The sequence below is a fragment of the Thalassophryne amazonica genome, chromosome 15 (genome assembly GCF_902500255.1).
Source record: "Thalassophryne amazonica chromosome 15, fThaAma1.1, whole genome shotgun sequence".
In the NCBI taxonomy this organism is placed as follows: domain Eukaryota; kingdom Metazoa; phylum Chordata; class Actinopteri; order Batrachoidiformes; family Batrachoididae; genus Thalassophryne; species Thalassophryne amazonica.
The window spans coordinates 4,577,141-4,588,858 of record NC_047117.1 but is presented as its reverse complement, the minus strand read 5'-3'; the positions used below and the strand labels follow the sequence as shown (position 1 = coordinate 4,588,858).

General features: G+C 40.5%; 1 protein-coding gene and 1 long non-coding RNA gene across 4 annotated transcripts in view; one reads left to right on the top strand and one right to left on the bottom strand.

Moving 5' to 3' along the window:
- The first annotated feature begins 122 nt into the window (after positions 1 to 122).
- On the top strand, positions 123 to 10,905 carry LOC117525976. Its single transcript, XR_004565175.1, has 3 exons — positions 123 to 283; positions 1,409 to 1,413; positions 10,894 to 10,905. It is a non-coding gene; the product is annotated as an uncharacterized LOC117525976 (long non-coding RNA).
- si:ch211-69b7.6 (neuroblast differentiation-associated protein AHNAK) overlaps positions 597 to 11,718 on the bottom strand; it is a 19,625-nt gene continuing 8,503 nt past the window's right edge. For 2 of the 3 annotated variants that reach the window (XM_034187882.1, XM_034187884.1), the window contains exons 2-5: positions 11,471 to 11,521; positions 11,242 to 11,362; positions 7,931 to 8,100; positions 597 to 7,673 (exon numbers count right to left, since the gene is read on the bottom strand). In XM_034187882.1, the coding sequence (XP_034043773.1) occupies positions 1,911 to 7,673; positions 7,931 to 8,100; positions 11,242 to 11,362; positions 11,471 to 11,473 (6,057 nt within the window). In that variant the 5' untranslated portion in view covers positions 11,474 to 11,521 and the 3' untranslated portion in view covers positions 597 to 1,910. Of the gene's footprint in view, positions 7,674 to 7,930; positions 8,101 to 11,241; positions 11,363 to 11,470; positions 11,621 to 11,718 lie in introns of those variants that run through there. The other variant, XM_034187883.1, reaches the window with a different exon arrangement.

Here is an 11,718-nt window from a genome sequence, read left to right as displayed (position 1 = left end):
AAAGGGAAAATCTACAAGACAGTAGTGAGACCAGCTACGTTGGACGGCTTAGAGACGATGGCACTAAAAAAAAGACAGGGCAAAGCTGAAGATGCAATTTTCTTTGGGAGTGATGAGGATGGTTTGGACATGTGCAGAGGAGGGACCCAGGGTAGATAGGGAGAAGGATGCTGAGGATGGAGCCACCAGGCAGGAGAAGAGGGAGGAGAAAGAGGATGTTTATGGATGTCCTGGGGGAGGACATGCAGGTGGTTGGTGAGACAGAGGACAAGGTGAGATGGAGGTAATCGGTCTCCATCTAATGGGACCCCTAATGGGACCCTTTTGTTGATAACACTAAAATTATAACAATTTCATCCACAGAGACAATCTGGGCTTCACAGTTTTGCTTGAGAACATTTTGGCACTTTTTAATCCAAAGTACAAATAACACTGAAATCAGAGGGAGACATATGAAACAGAGAAAAATAATCCTGGATTCAGATTCTTCTTTCTTTGCTTAAAAACACTGACTTTGGTCGTAAAAGTTGTTGAAATCTGTTGACATGTTCTTCAGATTTTCTGATGAAAGTTGAAGAAACCATGAAGCCAAAGTACGTCTTAATATGATTTTAATAAACATATTTTATATACAACCATAATGAATATCAAATATATACTCTGAACATAGATTTTAATAAGAATACAAAACAATTCTCACTTTTACGCATCGTAATATTGAAATATTTTACAAACTTCCTTCTTCAAACCAGCGTGTCCAATCTTTCAGCTGCGTTGTTTTTATTTTCCATCCGTTTCCACAGATACAGTTTGTAAACAAAAACAACAACGTGGGGCCAAAAGATTTGTGGGCAGTTTAATTGTTTTGCAGACCTCAGATTTCAAAAGTACAGCAACAGAATGACAGGAGAGAATCTGAGGGGTTTTTGGGTGATGTCATACAATTTAGGAAATTAGATTTAATGTACAAAAATAACAAAGAAAAAAACTTCCTTTCAAACCGTAATTACCTATTACAAATGTACAACATGATGTAGCATTACACAAACAAGTACAAACGTTGAATCATAACTTTTTTAACATCATTATAAAAAGCTCAAGTAGAAAAACTCTTAAATAAGGAAAAAATGGTAAATTCCTTTCTAAAAAAATACAACAAAATTTGACAACTTACATCAAAACAAGCATCTGAGTTTTCTAAAATAAGGATTAGCAACATCGCCGGAAAAGTGCTTTATACAGGGTTTCATATATATAAATAAAGTTGTAGCATTCTTAAATTCTGCTGCCATCGACTGAGATCATATATCCCATAATTCCTTGCAGAGCTGCCATTTTTAGGGTCTATGTTTTTGTTCTGATACTATTGCGTAACTTGGACTGATAACGGTAAACGTACAGGAATCAGACAATGTGTGTTTCTCACTCTGTCCGTTACAGCATAGCAGAGGTTCTAGCTTGGGCTGTGCCAAGCTGATATTTTGGATCAGTATCAGTCTGATATTGACCTAAGTGATTGGCTCAGATATCCCCCCCAAAAAAGTTCAGATCAGAGTATTGTATTGCATGACAGTGCGATAAATCCGTCCAGAGATCCCGTTAAATCATCTCAGAGCTTTTAAGTGCTGCACAGAAAACCTATTTACAGTGAATGCATCGTTCTGGTTTGCTGCATTCGCCATAGCTATCCAATTAGATGGCTAACATTCTGCAGCAATATCTGTTAGCCAACACCAACATGTGGAAAACGTCATCACTCCAGACAAATGGAAACAAACTCTAGCATTATTGTGTTTCTCCGATGTCATGGTTACTCAGGACCGTTGTGTTGGTTACCAGCTTCCTACCAGCTTGTGACCAGTTTACTGGTTTAACCATCACCTCTGTGTGATGACATTCACGAAAACAAGCTATATGAGGTTAGAAAAAAAGAATGTTGACCCTTTGAGGTCATTGTCACCGGGAACTTCAAGTTCCAAATTGGACGGATGAAAGTCAAGTCCGCCTAGCGTGTTGTATTTGCGCGATGTTTTTTGAGGGGTTTTTTGTGTAGGAAAAATGGTAACCAAGTATCCATCAGTATCATCGGGCACTTTTAGCCTCGAAGTTTGAGAAGAATGAGGCAAATGTGCGTTGATGTGAGTCTGCGCACGTCTTTGATGTGTTGCCTTTACCTCACCATCACCAGCTGCAATTTTTCTGTTCGGTTTCTGGTCCCTGAGGTTAAGATTAAGGTCTGGTGAAGAAATCACCTGTCTATAGTTACCAGATGCTTGCAGGTCCAGTTTGGAACCTCTGGCTCTTAATACATGGTCCTTGCCTGTAAAATCATCAATGTTGAGGTCTGGATGGTGGACGTCTGTGTGGTCTAAGTCACCATCCAAAAGAGGATAGCTGGACCGGATTCTGGTCTTTGTGGATTTTCTGTCATTTGGACGAGGAAGGACATCTCTATCAATGTCCAGGACCGGCACCTTGATATTTTCCCCTGTTATATCAAATGCACGAGTCTTATAAGCGTGTCCATGGTAATCTGCTGAAAGATTGTCAACATCAAGTTCTGGAGCTTTGAAAGAAAGTTTTGGATTCTTAACTTTGGGCATGTTTAGATCAACATTTGGAGATGAGCCCTGTGGACCTGCGACAGTTCCCTTCAGTTCTGTTGGTTTCACGTTCATTTTTGCATTTGGAGGAAAAATGCCCAGATTATCTTTTCTCAGGTGTGCACCAAAGTCAATGTCAGAGGCCACCTTGTCATAATCTGGACTTCCAAACTGAGGCATCGTTAAAGAAGGCAGTTTGAATTCTTTGTCTGCTAAATCGAGTTCGGTTTGAGGGCCCTGGATGCTTCCTGAGGGAACATTCATTCCGGTGTACCCTCCTATGTTACCATTTATTCCAAAGTCAGGTTGCTTTGCGCCAACATCTAATTTGGGCTGTTTGAGATTGGCATCGGGCAAATTTAAATTTGGCATATTGACAACAGGGGCTTTAAATTTAGAGGTTGAAAGATTCATGTCTGGTCTTTTTGCGCTGGGCCCAGAAAGACTGAGGTCTGGCATATTTAAATTTGACATTTTTAATTTTCCATTTGGACCTCTAATGCCAGTATTTGGCAAATTGAGGTCAGGCCCTTGCAAGTCCCCATCTATGTTAATATTGGGGCCTTTTGGGCCAGATATGTCAGCTTTAGGTTTCTTCATTTTAGGCTTCTTGAAATTTGCATCAGGTGAACCGATGTTCCAATCTGGAGTCTTGACATTGAACTCTGGAGCGTTGAGGTCTGTGCTTGGTAAACCCAAATTGGGGGCATTGATGCCTCCCTTTATCTTTGGAGCTTTGACACTGAAATCTGGAGTACTGAAGTCAGAATTCATGTTCAAACCTGGTCCTTTTGGTAATTTAGTGTCAAAATCTGGTGACTTAAAATTGGGACCATTTAGCTTTGGACCAGAAAACTCCACATCAGGCACTTTCAAATGTGGCTTTTTGAGTTTTCCTGTTGTGCTGCGTAAATCAACATCTGGAGTTTCTAAACCAGCTTTGGGTCCTTGGAGGTTGACATTTGGTGCACTAATGTTTATGTTTGGATCACCTAAATTACCATCAAAGTCAGGTCCTTTCAGGCTGGGGAAATTAACTTTAGGCATCTTTAATTTAGGAAATTTGAATTTTGATTTGGGTGAACCAATGTTGGCATCTGGTGTGTTCATTTTTAATGCTGGAGCTTTAAGGTCCATGTTTGGCAAGTTCATGTCAGGGGAATAGGTGTCCGCCTTTAGTTTGGGAATTTTCAGATTCAAATCTGGTGAATTCAGATCAGGTTTTGGCAATGTTCCTGAAACATTCAATTTGGGCATTTTCAACTTGCCTGATGGAACATCAGCATCCCATTCAGGGCCATGAAGATCTACTCTTGGCTTTGACAGTGATGGCATGTCTAGGTTAGCGTTTGGAGTACTGAGGTCCAGTTTGGGGCTTTTCAGGTGGGGCAACTTGGGCATGCTGAGGTCAACATTGGGCATGTTCAGATCGGGTGCACTTATTCCACTGCTGAGGTTTGGACCAGTGATATTTAGGTCAGGTGATTTGAGGTCCAAATTAGGGCCACTCAACTTTGGACCAGACACGCCCCAATCAGGAAGATTCAAGTTTGGCTTTTTAACTTTTACTGATGGGGCAGCAACATCAACATCAGGCATTCTAAAATCAGCTTTGGGACTCTTGATATTCACATTGGGTCCATTAATATCAAAATCCGGACCATCCAAATTTCCATCAGGTCCTGTTATGCCTGGAAGGTTAAATTTAGGCATCTTCAATTTGGGCTTTTTAAATTTTGTTTTAGGTGAACCAATTTTAACATCTGGAGTGTTTATGTCAAGCTTTGGAGCTTTGAGATCTGCATTTGGCAAGTCATAGTCAGGGGAACCAATTCTACCTTTCAGACTTGGGAAATTGGGAAAATTCATATCTGTGTTCATGTCCATATTTGGTCCGTCTGGCATAGTCCCTGAAAGATTTAATTTAGGCATATTCAGCTTGCCTGAAGGACCAGAAACATCCAAGTCTGGAAATTTAGGGCTTTTGAAGTCAGCTTTGGGAATGTTCAGTTCTGGTGCCTTTATCCCACCACTGAGATTTGGACCAGCAATATCTAGATCAGGTGATTTGAGATCCAAATTAGGACCATCTAACTTTGGACCAGAAAACCCAAAATCAGGAAAGTTAAAGTTTGTTTTTTTAAGTTTTCCCGATGGACCACCAACATCAACATCTGGCATTCTAAAATCAGCATTAGGACCTTTCATTTTCACATTTGGTGCATTAAGGTCAACACTGGGACCATCCAAATTTCCATCTGGTCCTTTCATGCCTGGAAGGCTAAATTTAGGCATCTTCAATTTCGGAAATTTAAATTTTGATTTAGGTGAACCAATGTTGACATCTGGAGTGTTCACATCTAATTTTGGAGACTTAATGTCCATGTTAGGGAACTTCAAGTCCGGAGACTCAAGTCCAGCATTTACCTTTGGACCTTTCAGACTTAAATCTGGAGACTTCAGATCTGTATTTATGTTCAAATTTGGTGCTTTTGGCAATGTCCCTGAAAGGTTTACTTTAGGTACTTTCAATTTGCCTGCAGGCACGTCAACATCCCAGTCTGGACTATGAAGGCTTGCTTTAGGCACTGCCACCTTTGGCATTTTCATTTTACCTGATGGCATGTTTAAGTCAACATCGGGGGAACTTAAGTCCAGTTTGGGGCTTTTAAAGTCAACTTTAGGCATTTTCAAATCTGGTGCATTTATTCCACCACTGAGGTTCACGCCAGTAGCATGTAGTTTAGGTAAATTGAGGTCCAAATTAGGACCCTCTTCCTTTGGAGCAGCCAGATCCATATCAAGAAGATTCAGGTTTGGCTTTTTGAAATTTCCTGATGGACCAGAAATATTGGGCATTCTAAAATCAGTGTTGGGACCTTTGACATTCACAGTGGGTGAATTAAAATTTACATCTGGGCCTTCAATTTCTGGTCCTTTTATGCTTGGGGAACTAAAATCAGGCATTTTCAATTTAGGCATTTTCATTGTCAATTTAGGTGAACCAGTGGCGACGTCTGGAGTGTTGATGTCCAACTTTGGAGCTTTGAGGTCCATCTTTGGCAAGTCCCAGTCAGGGGAGTCAAGTCCACCATTTATTTTTGGACCTTTCATACTCAAATCTGGTGAAGTCAGATCTGCGTTCACATCCATGTTAGAACCTTTTGGCAATGTGCCTGAGAGATTAAATCTTGGTATTTTCAACTTGCCTGAGGGAACATCATCATCCCAGTCTGGACCCTGAAGATCTGCTTTAGGCATTTTCAGTTTGAAATTTGGCGTATTGAGGTCCAGTTTGGGGCTCTTGAAGTCAGCCTTGGGCATGTTCAGATCTGGTGCATTTATTCCACTGAGGTTCGGACCAGATAAATCTACACCAGGTGATTTGAAATGTGTGTTCAAGTCCAGATTTGGTCCTTTTGAGCCTAAAAGATTAAATTTGTTCAGTTTGCCTGAAGGCATACCAGCATGGATGTCAGGAGCATTCATGTCAATGTTCTGAGTTTTGAGATCCATGTCTCCTACATTCATGTAAAGACTGTCTTTCCCCCCAATATTTGGGGATTTCAGACTCAGGTCAGGTGTTTTTACGTCTGCATTAATATCCACACCTTTCTTCTGTGGTAAGGTGCCAAACAGCTTTAATTTGGGCATTTTGCCCTTGCCAGTAGGTGCATCTGCGTCAAAGTTTAAGCTACCAGAAGGAAGATTAATATCCATACCTGGAGGATTCAGGTCTAGATTTGGGGCTGTGTAGTCACGTCTGGGGAAATGAATGTTCTCCTCAAAGTTAGGTGCTGATGGATCCAGATCTGGACCTTCTAGGTCTCCATCAATATCTGGGACATTAATACCTGGAAACTCAAATTGGGGCATTCTGAACTTGGGGGCTTTGTATTTTCCCAAAGGTGATTTCATGTAAACTGCATGAGCGTTGATGTCTAAATCAGGTGCTTTTAGTTCAGCTTTTGTTTGGGTTACACTGGGTGCATGAAGGTCACCTTTTATTTTGGACGTTTTCATACGCACGTCAGGTTTTTCAATGCTTACTTTACCTTTGCCTGAAAGCCCAGATTTAGGCATCTTGACTTTACCGGATGGCACACCAACATCAAAATCTGGAGCTTTCAAACCAGTTTTTGATTTGTAAAATTGTATATCACCTGAAAACATATCAGTGTCTGGTCCAGAGAGATTAAACTGTGGCCTTTTGACATGTGGAAGGTCAACATGTGGTCCTGATACATTCATGTTTGGCATTTCCACTCTGATGTCTGAAGATCTCTCAGATACCTCAACTGTGGGTGATTCTACATAACTGGAAAGCTGATCCACATTTAAGTCAGGGTTTTTCAGTTTACTGGAATGCTTGAGACTTTTTTTAGCCAATGAAATATCTGACATGTCTACATCTGGAGTCCTGACTTCAAATTCTGGACCATTCAAATCAGGTCCAAAGGTTGGACCGCTGAGTTTTCCCCTGTTGACGTTTAGTCCCATGTCAGGTATACCTGGTCGCTGCAAATCACTTTTCGGTAAACCCACATTAATATCTTGAGCATTATAAGTTCCATTTGTCTCAAGTCCAATCTGAGGACCATCAAGGTTTGCTGAGGGACTCTCAGGTTGTGACAGTTGTAGACCCGCTGTGGTGTTAACATCTGGACTTTCTGGTAATGTCCTAGAGCGACGGCGGTCTGGACTCTTCAGCTGTGACTTTGTAGAATCAACATTCAGACTTGGTACCTGAACTCTACTAGGTCCAACTGAGCTGCTACCCAACGGCGGAAGGTTCATATTCATGCCATCCATTAAATTTCCATCAGCAGAAAATGTGACATCATCCATTTGTGAATCATCGAAAGCATCATGTCTCGGTGTGTTTGTCTTCAGAACTCCAAAATCCACACCAAGGCGAGGCAAATCCGTGTCCTGTTTCCGGCCGAGCCTGGATTTTGGATTGGTGGTTGCCTCCCCGTTCACGTGGCCTCCCTCAGCACCATGTGAACCATCTGTCATATACTTCTTGATTTTGGCATTGTATAGTTTGTTGTAGGGATTTTCCAGCGTCTAGGACCAAAAATCAATCAATCAATCAATAACTGAAAATTTTAAATATGTTAAGGGTTCCTCTATAATATTTGGATGATAATATTTAATTTTACTGCTAATTGCTGAAGAAAAAATATCCTGCACAAACTTTAAACATATGAAGGAAAAACAATCATAAGAATGACCCGCTAAGAATCCAAATACAAACAGGTCAAATTAGGCTGTTTTGTTGTTGTAACTACGTTTCACCTGATAATCTGCATTATTCCACTTACCGTCCCTGAATTCCTGCTGTACTGATCCAGATGGTCGAGGCTTTTGCTCCGCTTATTTTTCATCAGGACTTGCACCTTATCGTCAAATGGCGCCATCAGCTTCAGCACTTTCAGTACCTCATCCCTTGAAAGATGATCGAAATTGATCGTTGCACCAACAATTTCATCCCCTGCAAATGAAAAAAAAAAGGTTTACCTTCTTCTCTCAAACAGGGTATTGTTGCATTGTTTAGCTGTTGCCAGCTTGCTAGCCATAGCTGTTAGCTCGACGTTTATCTCACTGTGCAAAGGAATCCTAGTTTTTACCATTTGGATGAACATGACCACATGATAAGTGATCCAAAGTTTCAATCGCTTCCTACTTCTGTAAAAGAACCTCACGACAAAGCAGCATGTGAACTTGTAGATGTTTTTTCTCTGATAAGCTAGCTAGAGTTAGCTGCTAGACATTTACCTTTTTATCAAATGTTAGAAAATTCTCTCCAACTTTAGACAGAAAACAGACATTGGTTTTGGTTTTAGTAAATTAATAAACCATTAATAGTCCTTTAAATATTTATCTCTAATTATTGATTAGTTATAACAGATTGGTAATTCTAGCATCATATTGGACATTCAGACATTCCCTCGGTTAGCGGTAATTTTTACAATACATATGTTCGTGCAAACATGCTTTTTAAAGATAAGTATGATTAACAAGTATAAAGATAAACAAAATTCACCATTTATGATAATAATAAGAATAATTTGAATTATAAAGTGCTTCCAAGAAAAAAAAAAAAAAGACAAAATGCAGTAAAGCAAAGTTTAAAAGATTCGAAAACGCTAACAAATACCATACAAATCATACAAAACACCTTCATTTAAAACAAATTAAAAGCAGGTACTAATGTAATTTCTCCCAGTTCTTTATGTAATTTACTGCCCCTTACAAAGAACCAAATCGATATATTCCTCATTTTGAATTTATTGAAGGTCATGTTAAAAAACAGGCCTGGGACTTCACAGATGGCGTCCATCTCGTGAAGGATGACAAAGATGGCTCGCACAACACTTTTATACAATGTGGGCATTACAGTGGGTGTGGTTTAGTCTATATGTTACTGGCTCTCACAGATAGGGGGAGCCCTCCCTGTATCTTAAACTTACACATGCGTGATGGAAGTGAAACTTAACTCTTCTGTTTAAACTTTAAATCAGATCTCAGAGACTTCCAAACAGATAACAAAGGCAAATAGTTGATCACTAATATAAAATAAGGAATCAGCACAGATATTATCTAACATTAATTAAGAGTGGAAAACAGGTTTTAAATATTTGCAGTGAAGCACAATAAGCATGAGGCTTTTTATTACTTTATTACAAGAACACCAAATTTTGTTCATTACTTAAACAAGATTAAATGTCTGAGAATTACACATTTCTCTCAGAAAGTGTTTGTATAAAAGCAGATTTTAAGAAATGACCCTGGCGAGAACAAGTGAAAATTTGTGCACTGTAGCACCAGAATTCCTGATCTGTTGTAGATTTGATCTGAACTTGTGCACCATTTTTATTGATCTTAATCAAGTTATCAATCAGGAGGATGCTGAATCTCCAGTGGAATAAAGGTTTTTTTTTTTTTTTTTAAGAAGAAGAGTCCATACGAGGTCTATTAGATAAGAAACAGACACTTATTTTTTTTTTAACTATATGGATTTGAATGACGTGCGATTCCACCAATCATGCTTGAACCCTCGTGCGCATGCGTGTGTTTTTTCACGCGTGTCGGTGACGTCATTTCCCTGTGGGCAGGCCTTGAGTGAGATGTGGTCCCGCCCTCTCGGCTGAATTCCTTTGTTTCACACGCTGCTCAAGACGGCGCGCGTTGCTTTATCAAAATTTTTTCTGGACCTGTGAGGAATATCCGAGTGGACACTATTCGAGAAATTAAGCTGGTTTTCGGTGAAAAGTTTAACAGCTGATGAGAGATTATGGGGTGTTTCTGTCACTGTAAGGACTTCCCACGGAGCGGGACGTCGCGCAGCGCTTCCAGGCGCCGTCGTCGGGCTGTTTCGACCTGAAAACATCCTAATTTAAGGCTTAATTCACCCAGGACGTCGTGAGAGAACAGAGAAGATTCAGAAGAGGCCGGCATGAGGACTTTATGCAGACATTCCACTGTTTAAGGACATTTTTTAATGAAAGACATGCGCGCAAATTTGCAGAGTCGTTTCCGTGACGACTCGGCAAATCTGTGTGCGCCGCGACAGGAAAAACACCTCTGTGTTGAAAACCATTTGTAAAATTTAGGCGGCTTTTGATGGCTTTCAACAAGTGAGTAACTGAGAAATTGTTTAACAGCTTGGGCATGTTCCAACACGGAGGTGTTTTTCCTGTCGTGACCCCCCCGTGGTCAGGTCCAGCCCGACATGCGACTCTGCCCGCACGTTCTTTCATTACAAAATGTCCGTTACAATGGAATGTCCGAATAAACTCCTCATGCCGACTTCTTCTGAAAGTTCTCTGTTCTCTGACGACTTACTGGGTCAACAGAGCCTGAAATGTGGAAGTTTTCAACTTGAAACGGCGAGACGCTGCCGCCTCGAAGAGCAGATCGCCGTCAGGCGCCGTGGGCCGTCCTTAAACGACACTACCAGACCAAAATCTCTCAGCCGTTAAAATTTTTACCGAAAACAGCTGAATTTATCGAATGGTGTCCACTCAGTTGTGCCTTACAGTTCTGAAAAAATTTTGATCAAACAAAGCAGCAGTCTCTGAGCCATTCCTAAACAATGAAAAAACGACGAGAGGGTGGACGACTCCTCACAGGCGAATGACGTAACCAACAGGCGTGAAAAAAAAACTCGCATGCCCACGAGGGTTCAAGCATGTCTGATGTAATCACACGTGATTCAAATCCATATGGTTTTTGAAAAAAATAATAAGGTCGGATACTTTTCTAATAGACCTCGTAAAATCAGTGATCTGCTGTGTGTGACCGAGTGTAGTTACGATAGCGGTGCCGCCTGCAACGCCGCTGCTATCGTAACTATTAATGTTTTTAACTTATTGCAGTTAACTACAACACAAATTGCAGCATGAAAATAATATTAATTTTATATGAAAGCATCATATTTATCTTTTTGAATAATGCAGAATGTTTTGCACGATGACCTCACAGCAGAGCACTGCACAGGCGTGCTTATTATTCTGGTCTTTCTGGCTTTTGAGCTGATTTCCTTTTCTTTTGTGAAAAACTCAAAATGTGTTTTTTTTTTTTTTCTCAAAACAATCAAGCAACAATACGGCAAACAGCTCAAATGTCATACCTTCCCTCAGGCCCTGATTGGCCGAGGTGCGGTTGGTGATGCCGGAAATGACAACTCCGCCCTCCTCCAACTGCTCCAGGGTCAGGGCCTCAGACAGGCTCCGCCCCCTGCGGTGTGATAACTGCATGCAGAAACATTTTGGAAACATTTTTAAAAACAGGAAAGTAAACTATTTAAATGAATATAAATACAGTGTCCACATGAAGAGACTGAAGGAAGTGTTTCGTACCATGACGCGTGTGCGAGTCTGTCCCAGCGGTGCCGATCAACAACTTCAAACCTACAGAAGAAATAGAAATTGCATCAACAGATTCAGATAAAATGTGTTGTGAATTAATGTACAGTCAATTTTATTCACTTTTTTTTTTACACCTGCTTATACCGATTAAGAGTCGTCAATTATATATATATGCAAATAAATACTATGTATGACATTAAATTACATAAAGGTACAACAGCGTTACGGTGTCCTGGAAG